Raw genomic sequence first — 20,101 nt, forward strand, 5'->3', positions numbered from 1 at the left:
TTGCAGCAGACGATGGAGAATATTTTACAAGGTCCATCCCAGATCACCGTTTATCTAGATGATGCACCAATAAAGAAGAGGAAGACCAATAAAGAAGGACTGAGAGAATCTGGACATAGTCCTTAAATATCTCTTCCAGGCAGAGCTTACTCTTAGCCTTAGAAGGGAACAACGTGTGTTCCAGACACTCCAAGTGACCTACTTGTGCTGCAGAGTTGACAAGACTGGGTTGGATGATAAAATGAGCACAATCAAAGGTGCCCCACCTCCCACGTGTGTACTGAAGCTTAAGACTTCCTTTGGGCTGGTGAATTATTATGGAAAGTTCATACATAACCTGGCCCCCATTGTGGCACCTTTGCATCAACTCTTAAAAAAGGGTCAGCCTTGGAAATGGTCATGTAGTTAAGCCATAGCTTTAAAGGAAGTGAAGAAACAGCTATCATTGTCTAAGGTGTTGGCATTCTATGGTGCCAAGCAAGATCTGGTTTTAACATGCAATGCCCCCTGCCATCCAGCATACTGGTACTATTAGCTCCTAGATAGCCCGATGGAGAGGAACACCCAGTTGCATATACAACCAGGACTTTGGCTAATGCAGAGTGTAAAAATGCCCAGATAGAGAAGGAAGGTCATATTTGGTGTCAAAAAGTTCCACAATACCTTGACAGACACACATTTGTAATAATAATGGACAACAAACCCCTGCTGAGTCTACTGGAAGATGGAAAGGTAGTGCCGTCCATAGCTTCAAGCTGAATTGAGCGGTGGGCTCTAACACTAACTGCATATAATCACAAGTTGGAACACCAGCAGGGACGCGAAGTAGGAAATGCATTGAGTCACCTTCTGTTGGCAGATACGCCACTGCTGATTCCATCATTGGAAGAGTCTGTTATGATTTTAAATTTTCTGGACACACTTCCAGAACACCTGGCTATCTCAGACTTTGGGTGCAGAAAGATCAGGTCCTGGTAAAACTGAAACAGCTGGTGGTGATGAGGGAAACCAAAGGTCCATCACAACCAGAACTGAAACCTTTTTGGACCTGGGAAGACCAGATCACAATAGAGGATGGCATAATATTATGGAATCAAGAGTGATTTTCCAAAGCAAAGGTCACTACCAGATACTGGCTGAACTTCACCACTATCAATCGGGGTTTTCCAAAATGAAGATGTTGGTGAGAAGTTATGTCTGGTGGCCAGGATTAGATGCAGACAGAGCTGTGTTGATGGGGCAGAGCCCAGAGTGCCAACAAGGACAAAATACTGCCAGCAGCTCCTCCACATTCGTAGGAAAGGCCAGGTAAACCCTGGACTACTTTACACATCAATAATGTAGGTCCATTCATGGACTCAATGTTCTTAGTCATTGTGGATGCCCACTCATGGACTTCCATTGAGCTCATTCATCAAATATGGGATCGATGATAGAAAAACTTCATGCGTCTTTTGAAATACACAGATTCCGAGAGGTGTTGGTCGCATATATTGAGCCATCGCGTACCAGCAGGGAATTTGAGTATTTCCTAAAGTCATATGGTATTCAACAAAAAGAGACGGCTCCAATATCATCTATCGTCCAATGGTCTGGCAGAAAGAGCAGTCCAAACTTTGAAGAAGCAGCCTTCAGCTTCACTCAATTCAAAACTGTCCTGTTTCTTACTTGATTATAGGAGCATCACTCATGCAACTACAGGGATAGCTCCAGCAGAGTCTCTGATGGAGACATGACTCCACACCAGGTTAAATCTGATCTTCCTGCACCTGGGGGTGGGGGATGGGTGCAACGGCATCAGGAACGACAATGCCAGTCACAAGGTTCCACTAAGTGAGACAGTTAATTTACTTCAGTGGATAAAGTTTGGTGTGGGAACCACAGGTATGGCCCTGTATGGGTAAGAAGCATGGTCAATGCGAGATCAGGTCCAGTGATGTATATTGTTCAGGTAGGTGCAACAGTCCTGAACAAGCACATGGACCATACGGAGGCTGCAAACTTGCAAACAGGGTGGAAGCAAAATGTGCCCAGATACTTAACAGCCTTTCTACTGATCTAGAACTAATGGGTCCTCCATCTCTGTCAAGCATTGAAGATACCTCGGATTCTGAGATGGGCACCACTGCTGTGATGCCATCACTGCCTGAAGAAGAGAAAGAATTTCTTCTGAGACACTCCGGGCACAAGAGGCAAGGTCCTGTGCATTACACACCATCCGTATCAGAGGCAGAGTTAGAGGAATATGACTCGGTGCTAAAACACCCCAGAAGGAGCTACAAAAAAAAGGCCAATGTCCTCAGACTCTGAGAGAGAGGGATGTAGTGATTGTAATGAGGTCAGCCAGGTAGACCTCATAGAATATGAGTTCCCTGATTGAGGTTGTTAACCTGGTCCATTCAGGGAGCCCTGGCTGACAGATTATAAACAGAAGAGCCAGAGTTTCTGTTCACTCTGAGATCTGGCTCTGAGGGAGCTGGATCAGTGTCAAGGCCCCTCCGTGTGTAAATAAAGGGTGACTGGATGACAGGATTCGGGCCTGTGTGGAGTTATTTCAGTGCCCAGTTGGAATCAGTCCCGGGCACCTTTGAAAGTGTGAGAAGATGCAGGGAGCCAATCAACAACTTCATAAAAAAGCTTTTGACACCAGCTTTATTTATTGAGCAGGGTCAGCAATAGAGGCCAAAGTAGATTCCCATTTTGATGCATTTGTACCAACTCCAAGATGCTGAGGATTTGCAGGACCAATGTGTTAATGCTTCACTCTCCCACTTGCATTCTGTGCTTTGCTGATGAGGGAGTGGGATCTTTATGTCCACCCAGCTGACGTCCTAGCCCAGGATCATGGGTGGGGAGGGGAGGAGAACCAGATTGAGAGCAAAAACGTCTCCCCATGAATCGTAGTGACCTACTGCAGTCTGTCCAATTGTTTAGGATGAGGCCCCATGAGTTGAATTGTCAATGGCTAGTGGCTTTTTTCCATCTTGCTTTCTTTTAATTCACGCAAGCATGTTGCAGTCTGGAGTGAGGGATGCGATGGGAAAAACATTTTATGCTTCTACTATCACATTGCTGACCAGGAATCACTCTATCCATTCCTGCCTGCCATCAGCTTGCATTGGAAGGATTTGCAGGTTTATCATCAACCTGTTTGACTCGGTTCTGAACACACCTTCTTCAGCCATTAGGTCCTGCAGTGGGAGTTGAACCAGAGCTCCTGGTTCACACCACCCACTGCACCACATGGCCACCACCCGGACTGTACATAAACCACATCATATCCAGTTCACATTCGGAGGCATAATCTTTTCTCTAACAGATAATAGCAATGTTATCATTATTGTCCAAATATGGAAACTGTTTAGGTAAACCCTGGTCTTGGTTATATCACCTCTCTGTAGATCCCCTCATTCTCATGACATTCTCATTAAACCCCCTGATTAACTAGAGGACATAGGCATGCAGTGAGAGGGGAAAGATTGAAAAGGAAACGAAGGGACAACTTTTTCACACAAAGGGTGTGGTGGGGGTGGGGGGGGGGGTGGGGGCAGTGAGTATGGAATAGGTTGCCAAAGGAAGTAGTGGGGGCTGGTACAAATACAACATTTAAAAGGCATCTGGGTGGGTATATGAACAGGAAGGGTTGAGCGGGATATGGGCATGGTGCTGGCAAATGGGACTAGATTTGGTTGGGATATCTGGTCTGATTCCAAGACTGTACATTTCTAAGACTCTATAAACCATTGCTTACTGAGCTTATTTGTTATTCCAAATTTGATCTAAATCCAAATTTTGGAAGGAAGAGTAATGTATAAATGAAAGAGCAGAATAATTATGATATAGAGGATAAAGAGAAAAGGCATTCCTCTGGTCGAGCACACCAGTTATTAAGTTGCAAACCAGGATCCATTACCTCCCTTTGTGTGGATCCAAAGAATATTCCACCTCCTAGCTCCAAAATAACAAGATAATAAATCATACAAGATTGAACTCCTGTGGACAATCACCTTCTGAAAAACATTCATAAGGATGTGAAAGGGGAAAGATCTTCCAATTACACAGTGCCTTTCATGCCCTCAACGTATCCAGTATACTGTAAAACATTATGGCAATTAATTGTCATAAGGAGTTAATTTGCACTATGAGTACTATCAGATGAGATAGTAAACTACGATCCAAATGGTCAGATAATCTATGGAACCCATTGCCACAAGAAGGCAAATTCATTGAGTGTATTAAATACAGAGATAGGCTCTTGATTAGTAAGGGGATTAAGAGTTACAGGACGAATGCAGGAAAATCAGGTTAAGAAACATATCAACCATGTTCAAATGGTGAAGCAAACTCAATGGGCCAAATGGCCTAATTTTGCCCCCATATCTTATGGTCTTATGGTATCCTTGGATGAGCATAACAGATCCCAGGTACTATACTCACCGCTTGATGTTTATGAAATGGATCTGGTGGTACATTTCTCGGGGATTCTTATAACTTGCTAACAATCATCAGAAATTCACATGGTTTGTCTGAGCATGGTGCCAATCTTTCATGAAAATTATGGGAACATTTTGAGAGTATCTCCATGGATAGTTCAGATTATCTGTATTTGCCCACGCCATCACAACACTTCAAAAAGTAACTAACTGGTTGCAAAGAGTGCTATACAAATGTAAGTTTTTTTAAGGTTATCCAAATCTTTTCCATATTTTAGTTTTTATTTTAAACAAAATTAAATCTGACATCAAACCAATTCACAAGTGTGGTGTATTGTGGTTGTAACCTTTGTAGCAATCAGTTCCTTATAATGATCAGAATTTGCTTTCCTGCTTGTTTATAAGGATCAATGCCATTCATTTATGTGGAAGGATGTTAATGTGTTGGAAGTGGCTCAGAGGAGGTTTACTAGATCAATACCTGGAATGAGTGGGTTGGTTTATGAGGAAAGGTTGGTTAGGCTGGGTTTAGGGGGAGGTTAGAACAAGGGGTGGCTTGACTGAAATATTTAAGGTCCTAGAGGCTGTTGCCAAGGTCACCACATTTCCTCTTGTGATTGGGTCCAGAAAAAGTGGGCACTATTTAAAAATTAAGGGTCGCACTTTCAAGCTAGAGATAAAGAGATTTTTTTTTCTCTGAAGGTGAACTTGGGAACTCTCTACTTCAGATGAAAGCCGTGGAGTTGGGGTTATTGAATATCTTAAAGGTGGAAGTAGATAGATTTTTGTTTAGATAAGATAATCAGGTTGAGTGGGTGTATTTGATGCGAATATGGAATTTGAAACACAATCAGATCGGCCATGAGCTTGCCAAATGGTGGAGTGGATTTGAGGGCTTAAATGACCTTTTCCTGCTTCTACTTCATATGTTTGAATTAGAATTAGAACTCCTACCAGTGTGGAAACAGGCCGTTCAGCCCAACAAGTCCACCCAGACCCATTCCCTTACCTGATATTTACCCCTGACTAAAAACCTATACTATGGGCAATTTAGAATTCACCTAACCCCTCCACCCACCTTACCTCAGTTCCAACCTTCCAGCTTAGCACTGTCCTCATGACCTGTCCTACTTGGCAATCTCCCTTCCCACCTATCTGCTCCACCCTTCTCTCTGACATATCACCTCCATCCCCACCCCCACTCACCTATTGTACTCTTTGCTACCTTCTCCCCAGCCCCATCCCCATTTATCTCTCCACCCTGGAGGCTTCCTGCCTCTATTCCTGATGAAGGGCTTTTGCCCGGAACGTCGATTTTCCTGCTCCTCGGATGCTGCCCGACCTGCTGCGCTTTTCTAGCACCATTCTGATCTAAACTCTGGTTTCCAGCATCGGCAGTCCTCACTTTTGCCTAATTCACCTAACCTGCACATCTTTGGACTGTGGGAGGAAACCGGAGCACCCGGAGGAAACCCACACAGAGAATGTGCAAACTCCAATCGCCTGAGGCTGAAATCAAACCTGGTCCCTGGCACTGTGAGGCCACAGTGCTAACCACTGAGCCACCGTACCGTCTCGGCAGGAATAGGTCCCTATTGTTGAAAGGTGTTTATCTCAGTTGAATTTTTGTTCCTTTTCCACAAATCACAAATCTGTAATGATAAAGTTTTAAACTCTTAAGAGCTGTTAATTGTTGGTCAATGGAGCCCAATGATAAATGAAAACTGCTTTTAAAGGTTTTTGTTCTTTGGACTCTGCTACTACATTTCTCTATTCACTAGCCAGCTTTACCTTTGTCTGAAAATCCGACATAGAGGCACACAACACTAACTGAAGTCATAAACCGATTCCCCAAGACGGAGCTGAAAAATCTGAATTAAATAGCAACTAATGACACATCCATCTGACAGAAAAATATTCCCCTCATCTCTATCCTAAAAGGACGACTGCTAATTTTAAAACAGTGATCCCTAGTTTTGGACTCACCCACAGAAGTAAACATCCTTTCTAAACCCACATTGTCAAAACCATTCAGGATCACCCCTCACTCACTCTTCTAAATTCTACTGAAAACAAACCCAGTCTGTCCTTTTTTTTTACCAACCACAAGAAACTACAGCGAGTCATGAACACGTGTGAATAATACATGTTTTATTATTCAAGAACAGTTTCTTCCCTGCTCGTATTAGAGTTTTGAACAGACTTCTCAAATGTTAATTCTGATCTGTTTCTTTGCACCTTTTCTGCAGCTGCAACGCTATGTTCTGTACTCTGTGCTGTTACCCTGATGCACTTTGTATGGTACAATCTGCCTGTACAGCACACAAAACAACTTTGCACTGTATCTCGGTACATGTGACAACAATAAATCAAGCTCAAACTCATGGGACAATCCACTCATTCCAGATATCAATCTAGTAAGCCTCCTCTGAACCATCTCCAATGGATTTAGATCCTTTGTTGAAACTTTAATGCTGAGTTTATCCAAAATGCATGTAGTTAGCAAGTTTTAAAAGTACAGATTGCAAATAATTGTGCATGTTGAAATCCTATTCTTTCAGAACATTGAGCTGAGTGTACTAACCGTTTCCATATTGGAATGTTCCTTATCCTCCCAAGATAATTCTCACCCCAATCTTAGGCTCGTAGTATCAGTCCTTCAACTGCATATAAACAGCCTGGATGAAAGTACTTTCTACATGTGCCTTTCCCTCCATTTCAGAATGCTGTCTTTTTTAAAAATATTTATTCATGGGATGTGAGTATCACTGGCTAGACCAGAATTTATGAGGCAGTTATGAGTCAACCACATTACTGTGTCCAGAGTCACATGTAGGCTAGGCTAGATAAAGATAGCAGATTTCCTTCACCAAAGGGCACCAGAGAAACAGATGTGCTTTTATGACAATCAACAGCATTTACATGATCACCAATCAACCAGCTTTTTATCCAGATGTTTACTGAATTCAAATTTCACCATCTGCCAGGGTGGGATTTGAACTCAGGTCCCCAGAACGTTAACCCAGTGTTCTATTAACCCAATGGCATCACCACTACACCACCACCTTTTATTAAATGGTATACAAATGCACCACTTTCTCTTAGTAATCTGTAAACTGAAATAGGAGACTTTGTTTTAATGACCTAATGACTTGAATTTCTTCCTCAAGGGGCTTCCAATGAAGACAAGTACAAGTGGCAAAAACCACTCAGGCCTGACCAAGAATACAACAACAAGGCAGAAAAGGAATTTGAAATGCAGAGCAACTTTGGAATTCTTAAATCTTTCCCTCATAAAAGAAGCAGCGACTCCCTCCATTCTTTGAACTCCCAGCAACCAGAGGGCATGGTACAAAAGTCAAAGTGGAAGCAAGAGTCCGTGTCTCCAGTGAGGAGAACTGCAGCCCAAATCAGACCCCAGCAAATCACATTTTGTGATACCGCATTTCTGAAGCCCAAGGCAAGGTCCAGGTGTCACCAGACACCCATGAGTGAGCAAACACGAAGGAAGGTTTACAGGCATAAAGGCAACCACCGGAGCCACCATCATCAATCCAGAAGAGTTCAGAGATCGTGTTCAGATGAGGCTCTTCACACGATCACCGAGAGATCCCTGGAGAGTGCGAATAACAATACTTTCTTGGAGCATTACAACCAGCTCGTACAGACAGCCATATGCCAGAAGCCCCAAGCTAAGATTTCTCAAAACCAACAAGCCTTTTATAGGGAAGGAGATAATGGTCTTCAGAACATCGCCTTGAATAATTTCCTTGGCTTGTGCTGTGAAGATGATGATGGCTGCTGCTCCACGTGCTCCTCCTCTTCCTCCGATTCCGAAGAGGAGGGCTATTTTCTTGGACAGCCAATCCCACAGCCCAAAACGAGCAATGGTTGCCGTTTGCGGCAGGAGCCTTGTCAATCAAATGTTGTGCCTGACATCAGGCTGGCACAGAGTGCCAAGTCGCAGAGGAAGAGAGAGCACAAGAACAAAAACTGCACTGTTTCATAGGCAACCTCTTCAAAGTCATCCAAAACAAGTCTGTGTATTTAAACCCACACTGAATTAGACATTCCAGAATGGAAGATGGATTTGAAGAGATTGTTTCTCCTGGTGACTTAAGGAAGCTTTGTTTTGATGGCAATTTCTCCCTACCCCGCCCCTGTGTATACTGGGTAAAATTCCATTGCTGGACTAGATTCCCATTGCCAATAGGGAACCATGCTCAACCGGTCAGTGTGTAAGTCTGGACAATAACTTTAGCATACTCTTCTGATCATGAGATCATGACAGTGAACATACACACATACAGAGTGCAGCATTAAACACAGAAGATAGAAACAGAATGTTGGCTGATGCACTGCATCTTGGTCCTGCACAGCCAGCAATAATGATACTATTGGACTACCATCCAAACCGGAAACAGCTAAATCAGTGCAGGAGGAATTGAATCTGGGACTCCCTGCTCTGGACGCTAATTTTAACCCCATCATTGGTTCTTCAATCCCATTAATCAACTCTTTGACTTAATTACAAAATCATTTTCCATCATCTTTAGAAGGCAGTATTCCCCATCTACAACCGGTCCATTAAACTCAGTTAAGGCCACGTTGCCTATGTAATCAGCCTTACTGTTACTCTTTGGGCAAGGATACCAGGTTCATCTTAGATTAGATTCCCTACAGTGTGGAAACAGGCCCTTCAGCCCAACCAGACCACACCGACCCTCTGAAGAGTAATCCACCCAGACTCATTTCCCTCTGACTAATGTACCTAATACTATGGGCAATTTAGCATGGCTAATGCACCTGACCTGCACATCTTTGGACTGTGGGAGGAAACCCACAGGGGAGAACATGCAAGTTCCACTCAGACAGTTGCCCAAGGCTGGAATCAAACCTGTGACCCTGGTACTGTGAAGCAGCAGTGCTAACCACTGACCCACTGTGCCGTCATTTGTTCATTTGTGGTGGCCCGCAACAGTCCAACAGCTTGCCAGCATTGCCTGCCAAGGTGATGTACCAGGGTATTAATGTATTAGTTGAAGCAAAACTCTGCAGATGCTGGAAATCTGAAGTATCAAGAAACAAATGAGGAAAGAGGATAAATTTCAAATTTCACATCAGGTCAAACTCTCTCTGCGAATGCTAAGTGTCTCCAGGAGTTTCTGTTCATTGATCCTGATTTTATCCAAATGACACCTTTCTTCAGGTAAACAGTCATTCCAGAAGCTGCACCATTTAAAACAAATAAAACTGCTTCAGATCTGTGAGCCCAACTCCGCAGTGAGCATGGGAGATCTGCTCCTTTAATATCATCCAAGGAGTGGCTGTAAATGTGTACAGCCTCTGAGCCATGTGCTCATATCATAACAAACCATCATTGTTGGATCTGCATCTATCCTGAAGATGACAGTGCTGAAAACTCTGTAAATAAAAGTATCATACTTTACAGATTTACTTATAAAAATCATTTTATATTCACATGTTCTAAACAGCATATGCATATTTAATTACTATGGATGTTATTTATGCTCATTAGCTGCACGTATAAGCTGAATAGAAAGTTTTAATATTTCAAGTGTCACATACTTAATTACAGAAGAAACTGTAAGAATTTGTTGTAACCTGATGTCAGAATGACAATAAAATTGTTGCAAAAAGATTGCTGCAAAGCATCAAAAGGGACCACGTTAGTTTGGGCTCTGATAACGGCTTATTCTGCGAGTGGTCAAGTTCCTGGAGCAATCGTGAGAAGAGTACAAAAGGCTGAGAAGGAAAATCCCTCATTGTTGATAGCCATGGGGCAGTTGTGGGGTTACACATCAAATGGTGCCTTCAGGAAGTGGGAGAACAACTCATTTGGAGGAGAAGTGTAACAAGATGGGGGTAAGGGTAGGAAGTCATACGAAAATAACAACCATACAGCTGGAGACAACACATTGCTTGGAAACCACGTCGTTAAACTGAAGCATAAATCTAGGCGGGACGGGTGAAATTTCCGTCTCATTGTGGTACCAATGCTGTGCATTTCTGAACCAGTTGAGAACAATTAGAGTCTCCACAGTTTTGCATCACACTTATTATTGTGGATAATACTTTAGAAAAGAAAATGCTCTCTGTGGTTGGAGTTGGGAAGACATTCATTCGCGATTGCTGAATAATGAATTATAAACCAAAGGGAGGGCCAAACAGATGGTCTGTGGCCCACTGCAACAAAAGCAGGGGGGAAAAAAAAAGTTGGATGGGGGGGAGGGGGGTAGAAAGGGGAAGAACGCACATAAATAGTTTGATGATAATTTAACAGACACACAGTGTTCAAAAACATAGCTTTATTCTTTTGCAACAATAATAATGGCAGCGATGAGTTTAAAACCTTTGTTTCTGTCCAAAGACTCACTGGAAAATGCGAACATTTCAAACTAACCATGGGCAGGAATCATTCCTCGAACTGTAGTTTACATTTGTCCAAGGATCACAAGCATTCTGTCCTGTTGTTTGGAGCCTAGCTATGTGCTAGTTTTTTTTTGCAAACTATTTTTAAAAAAATATACAAACTGAACAATGGAAATGTTGCCTTTTATAAAAAGAAAGACAACTGAGACATCAGTCATCATAACGTCTATTTCTTTTCATCATAATGCTTTCAAATTGACAGCCAAGGAGATCTTACTCCTGCCTCTGCTATGATTTGCCATTTACAAGTTTCCAACAGCCCCATTAATGGCTGCATCTAAAACGTACAAAACCTTTCCCCAACATTTAATTTACTTAATGAATTCCTGAGTAATATGGAACAAAGATGCTCCAGACTTTCAGCCCTGGTTGCTGTGCAGTCACATCTTTGGTGGGACAGGAACGGAGGAGCTGCAAAATGATGGCTGCGCCCCTGTGTTAGGATCAGTGAACGAAAGGTTTGCAGGCAATGCTCTTTCTAGGGCGGCCGTGGATACAGACTCCCCCACAGGGTCATGCACGAATTGTCCCTTACAAGAAAAGGCTCATGCGTGACCCCCCCCCCCCCCCCCCCTGCAAGAACATTTAAGACGACCATGTGTTGAAATTAACCAACCACATAACAACAAAAAGAAATTAAAGAGAATACCGTTTGCAGCTTTTACTTGCTCGCAATCTGTGGTGATGTCGGGCAAGGGTAGTATCAGGCTCTGTTATAATGACCTCTAAGGAGAAACAGCCAGATGTCTTCCTGGAGGAGGGGGGGGGATGGGATATGAAATACCAGAGACCAAAGGAATTATCAAACTGGAGATCCAATGGGAGGAGAAATTCATTGGTATAATGCAGACTTATACTAAGCTGTCAAGTACATGCATGTCCCTTAGGCATCTCCTTCTCAGAATGCTAGCAGTCAGTAACCTCCCCCTCCTGAGAAATTGCCACTTGTCTCTGGAGGTGTTATACAACCAAATCTCTCTTCCCTCCCTCACCCAGAACAAAAATGAAGGAGAATAAATATTGGCAGTGGAAAGTGCTAGGAGAAATCTAATGCAAGGTATAATGTTTCCACTCCAAAACATGGCTTTAAAGTAACACTCATTTTGGATTCTTCACTGAATTTGCAGCGTCGTACTTTGCAATACTTCTCTTCAGTTCTTCCAGACAGCGTTCACCAACCAGCTGCAGACTCTTCCTGAGCGCTAACTGGACCTGCTTCTCGATTGTAGGATCTTGGTTGACCAGTTGTTTTGCCACCATGGCAAAGGTCTCACAGTCCAATCTGTATGCCTGCAGTCAAAAAGAACACCAAGTCAAGCATTGAGCAGTTCCAGGATCCTGTGTTAACACTGGTTAAGCTGCATAATTACAAATATTGCTTGCCAGGTTATCTGATCTCAACAGGGTGAATAATAGGAAGGTAATAACATGAACACTGTAAGGTGGTGGCAATGTCACTGGATCTGCAATGCAGGGACCCAGTCGATTCTCTGGAATCATGTGTCCTCATCCCATCATTGCAGCTGGTCGCACGCATATTGAAAGCTAATCTCAGTAAGGGTGACCAATAAACCATCGTTGACTGTCATAAAAAACCCAGCTGGTTTATTAGTGCCCTTAATCTGCTGTCTTTACCTGGTGTGACCTATACATGATTCCAGACCCACATCAATGTGGTTGTTACATAACTGCTCTCTGAAATGGCCAAACAAGCCACATGATTCAACAGTGGGTAACAAATTCTGGCCTTTTCTGTGACAGCCACATCATGTCAAAGAGTAAAGAGAAACTGACCAGGCCCTGACTGAGGCAAGGGTAACTATTGCTCCTGATTACAGTCACTCCAGTCAAAGCAAACAGATCTGGACAACAACAGTAAATTCTAACCTTTGTTCTTCACACGAACCATCTTTTTAACAAACACCAATGATAGAATCCCAACTATTTCTTAGTCCAGAGTATTCCAAATGATTTTCGCAAACACATTACTGTTGATTCTGATATAATGTGATTGTTCTGTTCTTGTGCAATCTCACTTTATAAGAAAACCGTGTAATAGCTGCAACATTTAAACTGATGGGGCTGAAATCGTGTTATAGCCAATACAGGCACGGAAAGACTGCATTCTACAAATAACAGTCTAAATTCTTAAATCGCATTAAAGCCCATTCACAGAACCGATTGTATAGCATGATCTGAAATTTCCCAACTGAAGTCTGGTATATTAGAGGGCGAGATACTTAATCACTGCACATCTATGGACAGCAAACTAGTTGTGACCAAAGAGGCCCCTTTGTTGATTCATTTCCAGCATCATGTTGGCCAGTAAACCTCAATGTGAGGTGGGCAATAATGAGGTCATTGCAAATGAACTGTCTCCAGACCTACATGACCATTCCATGGCATAGAAAAGTGAATCTGGATCACCACTTTATACACAGAGGAGGGATTTGTTTTCAAACCGGTAACGGTAAACCTAAGAGCAAATGCCACTGACGAACAGGCTGCTAAGGATGGTGGAATGGTAAGATCTGGAAGTGATTTCAGCCCGTCGCTGTGGTATTCAGCCACCAGGTTTTCTAGTGAATAAAGGATTTCTTGGTACAACAATCAAAACTTCTGGAAAAGTAAAGCAAGTGTCTGTTCAGCATCTGAGGACAGAAACAAATTTAGCGTTTCGGATCAATCAGAACAGTTCCAATACAAGGTCATTGACCTGGAATATTTAACTGGGATTTTCCCACAAATGCTGCGTTACCTGCTGTGGTTTTCCAGCTTATTTTCTGTCCTTATTTCAGATTTCCAGCATCTGTAGAATTTTGACTTTTTGTTTTGAGTGGAGACGGTTAGTGTAATTTGGCATCAAACAATGCAACAATAAGTCCAGTGTCTCTCGCCCCTTCCACGTTTTATCCTCTTGTACAATTAGGTGGACCCATCTCACAGAAACCATACAAGTAGGCCTTCATAAGTTTTAAATGTAGGGAAAGTTTGTACTTGAGATTTTAGTACAGGCAACCCTCTCAGCTCTGTCAATTGACAACTAAGATGCAAATTTCCTTTTCCTCTACTCAATCCACCAATAAGCCACAAACAACTTCAAAGCAGAATTCTCTGCTGCAGTTAATTTCCATTTGCTACAGCAGTTCAATGGATCTGAATCCTGGATTGAAATGGCTCAAACCCATTCCACAAACCGTTCTTAATGACATAAGCAAGAATCATCATTCACTTGGACTGGACACAAACTCTGCTGTGATCTGTGAAAGTTAGTCAATTTAAACCTATATGTCATATGGCCACTCATCAAAAGGGAGGCAATAGCGAGTGGAACAGGGTTTTTAAACAGAGATATGACAGACAAACCTTTCTTGGTGCCCATGCACACTCAAGCTAACCATGTACCCCATATTATCTCACCACCTACAAAGCACAAGTCAGGTGTGTGGTGGAATACTTTTCACTTGACTAAATGAATTAAGCTCCAACAAAACTCAGCGACATGACCCAAGACAAGGCGACCTGCTTGATTAGTATCCCATCGATTACCTTCAATGTTCACACCCTCCACCATTGGCACACAGTGGCAACATTGTGTTCCATCTACAAGATGCATTGCGGCAACTCATCAAGGCTCCTCTCACAGCACTTTCCAAACCCACACATCCAGAAGCACAAAGGGAACACCACCAGCCAGATGTTCTCCTCCAAGCGACATGTCATTCTAACTTGGAATAGATCATTGTTCCTCCACTGTCACTAGGACAGAAAGCCAGGAACTCTGTTCCTAACTGCACTACGGGTGGAGCTACCCCAATCAAACTGCAACTGTGTTCAAGAAGATGCAGGTCCTGTGAACTGATTTTTAAAGAAGACCATTTATTCTCTCTGGGCAGGTGATTTATTTGCGATCATATCTCCATTATTTTAATAACTCAAGCACATTTCCAGGTGACACTGTACTATAATGGGTTTGGGAGGTTAGGATGGAGCAAAACAGAATAGATTTTATATACATTTATAATATATATATTATATACATATATACCTTCATCAATTTGTCCCTTTTTGCCAAAATTAAAGCAGAGCGAGGGTCTTTATGGGTCTCGTTCTTTGGCCGACCCTTTTCTGTGGTGGTATCTGATCTGGAGACCTCCTTGCCAGCCTGCAAATTTAAAAATATTACATCTGATTACCCCATATTCTCCTAAAGCTCATAACGGGAAACAATCTGCCAGACCCATCTTTTTAATACGAGGCTTTGATGTAACAGATGGAGAATCAGTGGAGGAAGCTACACTGTGGTTATTAATATTAAATCCACATGAAGTCAACTGGCCATAAGCACATCTACCTCTGTGCGGAGAGAAGGAGAAAGAGCACAGGGGACAGAGAAGGAGGGTGAAGAAGGAAAAAAAACGGGATCCAACATAGAGCAATATGAGGCAATGTGGCTCTGTTTCTGCAGCTAGCATTTGAGAATATCTGAATCCAGTCCCTGCAACAATATATCAAGCGGTGCACAAAGTCACTGTGGAATGTTACTCTCCCTTGACATTCAAAGGTACAACTCATTTAATTCATGTCCAAAGGATAAAACAGTGCTGGGTATTGAGCCCAACGTGGGTTCATAGCATAGGCCCAGGGCTGGCCAACAATCTCTTCACAATCTGGCCTTTCAGTGTGGGTCACAAATTGCAAAAGCAAGGTCTGAGCCAGCTATCAGTGTGGGACTAACTCAGTGAGTTCCAAAGTGCAGCCTCACTGAACTGAAACATAGATCAGAGATCAAGCTGAAACACTGCGGTCCCAACTCTCTGGCCAATGCTCCTTGGTCGACCCTGACGTCAATTTCAAGGGATAATCCTCTATCGAAATCCAGGAAACATTTTCCAACCGCACTGTGGGAGTACCTACAACACATGCACTGCAGCTGTTCAAGGAGACGGTTTCTCACCACATAGGGAAATAGGTAATTAATGCTGGCCTAGCCAGCAACACCTACATCCCACGGATTAATTTTAAAAATCACACTCGGAGAATATACCAAATGGCTGTGGAATTCACTGAGTATCTTTGGAGGAAAGAGAAGATCAGGAAAGAAAATGGAAGAAGAGAAACTCTTCTGATGTGGCAATATTCATAATCTAGTTTATATAATTCCAAAGAAATGACAATTCACTTACAGTACGTAAAATTCATTTTGAATGACCTACCTTACTAACTTTGCAGCCAGTTGCCGAGGTGCTGTGAGATTTAAGATCTCTGGTAGGATGCTGGCTGCCCTCTTTGGTAGGTACAACATTCTTACAAGAATGTTTCTTCTGGTGGCGTTGCTGGGGGGGAGAGAGAGGAAGGGAAGAGAACAAAATAGCATCAGATTCCATTCCCAAACAAACATGATTCACAAAGAGTGGATTTCGCCCCCTTTCAGTCACCTCACTTTTGGTGAAAATTGTGATTCAGACCACGCCTCGTCTCATCTGCTCAGCTCCACTCCCCCTCTCCCAAGTGGTCACTGCCAGGTGGGAACATGAACAAGTTGCATCAAAGTCTGGTCCCATTCTCACAAGATCTAAACAGGTGGAATTTTCTGGCAGGGTTCACTAAAAAGATAAAGTCACAATAGTGGGACCAGACCATAGGACTCCTCATTCATCAGACAGAGAGACAGCTAGGGGAGGGGGTGGTATTTTAACCTGAGGATAAACAGGTGGAATTTTCTGGCAGGGTTCACTGTAGAGTAACTAAAAAGATAAAGTCACAATAGTGGGACCAGACCATAGGACTCCTCATTCATCAGACAGAGAGACAGCTAGGGGAGGGGGTGGTATTTTAACCTGAGGATCACCCCACCTCAGGCAAGGGGAGAGGTTGAGAAGGAGAGTCCTTCATGGTAACCTCAGCTGGTCTAGGAATTGAACCCAAACTGTTAGCATCACCCTGCATTACAAAGCAGCTGTCAAGCCAGCTGAGCTAACTGACTTGCCTGTAACCAAGACCACTGCATAGCAACCAGGTGAGCAGAGTGCTCCTCAGGTTTCACTCTTCACCAAAACGTGAGGGAACCTTTAACATCGTATATCCCAAACAGCTGGGGATGCTCAGCTGTTGGTCATATTCAGATCAGGATTGGTACGTTCCTTGTGATGAATGGAATCAATGGATATGAGACAACATTGAAAGGTGTAGCCAAGGTAAGATCCCACAGGATCTTACTGACAGATGGAGCAGGCTATCTGATTCAAAGGCCTACTCCAGTTCCTAATTAGTTTTTCTATTTCCTCCACTAGCTCAGGGACATCATGTTCAACTAAAGCATCAGACCCATGCTCCAAACACTTGGTAGACATCCCCTGATCAGAGATGAATCAGGCAAAAGAACCTGCTTTTGTGTATTAACTTCCACAACTGCAAAGGATTTTTAAAAATTCATTCATGGGATGAGGGTGTTACTGGCTAGGCCAGCATTTATTGCCCATCCCTAATTGCTCAGAAGGCAGTTTAGAGTCAACCAAATGGCTTTTCTTCTGAAGCTAATGTCACAAGTCAGGAAACATGGTAGTCAATTTGTGCACAGCAAGCTCCCACAAGCAGCAATGTGATAGTGACTGCATTGTGTACAGTTCTGGTCGCCTCACCACATGTGAAGGCTTTAGACAGGGTACAGAAAAGGTTTACCAGGATGTTGCCTTGTTTGGACAGTATTAGCTTTGAGCAGAGTGGACAAACCTAGCTTGTTTTCACTTGAATGTCAAATGATGAGGGAGCAACCTGATAAAAGTTTTCAAATTTGAGAGGCATGGATAGTTGGAGAATTTTTTGACAGAGTAGAAATGTCAATAACTAGGGGATGTAGGTTGAAGGTAAAAGGGGGCAAGTTTAAGGGAGATATGTGAGGCATGTTTTTTGCACGAGGGTGGTAAGTGCCTGGAATGTGCTGCCAGAAGATATGGTGGAGGCAGATAGTACAACAACGTTTTGAGGCATCTTGACAGATACATGAATAGGCAGAGAACAGAGGCCTACAGACCACATAGAGGGAAAAGGTTTTCGATTGGAAAGGCATCATGTGCAGATCTGGGTGTTCCTGTGCTGTACTGTTCTTTGACTATTGATGAATGGATAAACATTGGGCCTGTCCTGCTCTCTCAGGACATCGGAGAGAATTCTGGCGCTCTGATTCAAAAGGATACCCAAGGGATTTTTTACGACTATCAGATGACCCAGGCAGGGTCATAATTCAGCGCCTCATTCAAAGCACAGTGCCCGAGACTAGACAGCACTTGGGGTATCAGTGGTACAATTCACGCTCAAATGTCCGGAATGAGATTCAATACCACAACGTGCTGATTCCGAGGCAAGAGTGCTTCCATGGAGCTGACACCTGGTGGATCTAAACTGGGGCACTCCTAAGCTCTGTGGCTCAAGAACAGGTGACATTCTGTTTATCCATTAGGTTCCAGGAAATGCTTATATCTTTACTTTAAAGTTTAGATAGTGGTTTTTAAAATATATTAAATATATTAAATTCTCAACCCTAAAGATCTTAAATTTTATGAGTAAGATTTTACTAATAATAGAATCTGGCCATGTAAAGTGAAAATTTAACTCAAGCAATTAAAGATTTAGCAAGTTTTGAGAAGATTTGTAACTCAGGTTGAGGTTCTGGTAGCTTCCAGTTCAGTAAGCAAACCTACATCCAATTAAAGATTTCTCAGATTTGTTCCCTCCCTGCTGTTCTTTATAATCTCCAAGGATCAGTTTTCCTTGGAATGGTAGAATTGTGAATCTATACAGTGAAATGAACATCAGAGAAAGTGATAGATGCGCAGGTACAATTACAACATTTGAATAGATAAATGAATAGGAAAAGTTCAAAGGGATATGGGCCAAATGCAGGGAAATGGGACTAATTTGGTTTGAGACACTGGTCGGTGTGAATGAGTTGGACTCTGCTGTATGACTCTATACTAAATCAATAAGTGTGATAGGATACAAGGGCGCTATATTTCTGGCATTAATGTCATTTCGCTAATGATATCATTCACTTTATTGAAATATCGAGAACAATGGATGCTGAGGAGAGAATGCCAAATCTGCAAAGCAATGGAGAAGTTGGCCATGGAGCAGGACAACACAACCTCAGTGCGTTAGGAAGATCAGCAGAAAGCATGTGTCAAATTACAACCTATCAACTCTCTTCACAACCCACTTTGTAACACATGGAGGATTGAGCAGAACTTTGACGTTGGAAAACAGAGGCAGCCACACACTGGGAGATGACCATCTAGAACAAAGGGAACCAAGGAAACCAAATCTTTCACAGCTTCAGGACATTGCAAAGAGCTTTTGGAGGGTAGATACAGTTGGAATGAGGGCAACGCATCAGCCAACTTTGTGTGCAGCAACTCAACGATGACAGCATCTGCTTTCCCTTCCAAGATTGAGGGATAAACATTGACGAATATTTTTGGAAAACTGATCGACACTTCTTTGACCAGTGCTGTGGGATTGTTGATAGTCTTTGACAGAACCTCAGTTTAGCATCTCAAAAGATGGACCTCCAACAGTTTGGCATCGATTCCTTTTCAATTAACCCTCGACCTTGCCACTCAGAGACAGGAGTGCTACCAATTGGAAGGATTACCACACTCACGGCTGGAGTGGGTAGATTGTCTTATAAAGAAAGGTTAGGCGAAAGTGAGAACTGCAGATGCTGGAGATTAGAGTCGAGAGTGTGGTGCTGGGAAAGCACAGCAGGTCAGGCAACATCCTCAGATGCTGCCTGACCTGCTGTGCTTTTCCAGCACCACACTTTCGATTTATAAAGAAAGGTTGTCAAGTCAGAATTGAATCGACTAGAATTTAGAAGAGTAGGAAGGGGCTTGCTTGAAACAGACAAGAGCCTGAGGTCTGATCAGGATGGATGGGAAAATGATATATCCTGTTGTGGGAGAATGGAGAACCGGGGGTCACTGAATAAAACAAGGGGCTGCCCACTTAAGACAGGGATGGGGAGAATTTGTTTCTCTGACAGAGCTGCACGCCTTTGGAATTCTCTCCCTAGAAAGGTGGTGAAAGCAGTGTTTGAACGTTTGTAAGGCAGAGGTAGATGGATGCTTGATAAGCAAGGGGATAAAAGGTTATCAGATCGATTAAGAGCCCATTGAATGGCGCAGCAGGCTCAAAGGGCTGAGTGACCTACTCCTGGT

The 20,101-nt window shown here is 42.9% G+C and overlaps 2 protein-coding genes across 6 annotated transcripts in view; one reads left to right on the top strand and one right to left on the bottom strand.

Annotated features, from left to right (window-relative positions):
• The window catches only part of LOC122563107 (prickle-like protein 1), a 148,161-nt gene extending 138,993 nt beyond the window's left edge, over nt 1-9,168 (top strand). For all 5 annotated transcript variants that reach the window (XM_043716542.1, XM_043716544.1, XM_043716543.1 and 2 more), the window contains one exon: nt 7,604-9,168. In XM_043716542.1, the coding sequence (XP_043572477.1) occupies nt 7,604-8,442 (839 nt within the window). In that variant the 3' untranslated portion in view covers nt 8,443-9,168. The remainder of the gene's footprint in view (nt 1-7,603) is intronic.
• Nucleotides 9,169-11,872: 2,704 nt separating this feature from the next.
• Nucleotides 11,873-20,101, bottom strand: part of LOC122563108 — a 63,933-nt gene continuing 55,704 nt past the window's right edge. Inside the window, exons 11-13 of the mRNA XM_043716545.1 lie at nt 16,103-16,222; nt 14,935-15,051; nt 11,873-12,176 (exon numbers count right to left, since the gene is read on the bottom strand). Coding sequence (XP_043572480.1) covers nt 11,985-12,176; nt 14,935-15,051; nt 16,103-16,222 — 429 coding nt within the window. The 3' untranslated portion in view covers nt 11,873-11,984. The remainder of the gene's footprint in view (nt 12,177-14,934; nt 15,052-16,102; nt 16,223-20,101) is intronic.

Source organism: Chiloscyllium plagiosum, chromosome 26 (genome assembly GCF_004010195.1).
Source record: "Chiloscyllium plagiosum isolate BGI_BamShark_2017 chromosome 26, ASM401019v2, whole genome shotgun sequence".
Lineage (NCBI taxonomy): Eukaryota > Metazoa > Chordata > Chondrichthyes > Orectolobiformes > Hemiscylliidae > Chiloscyllium > Chiloscyllium plagiosum.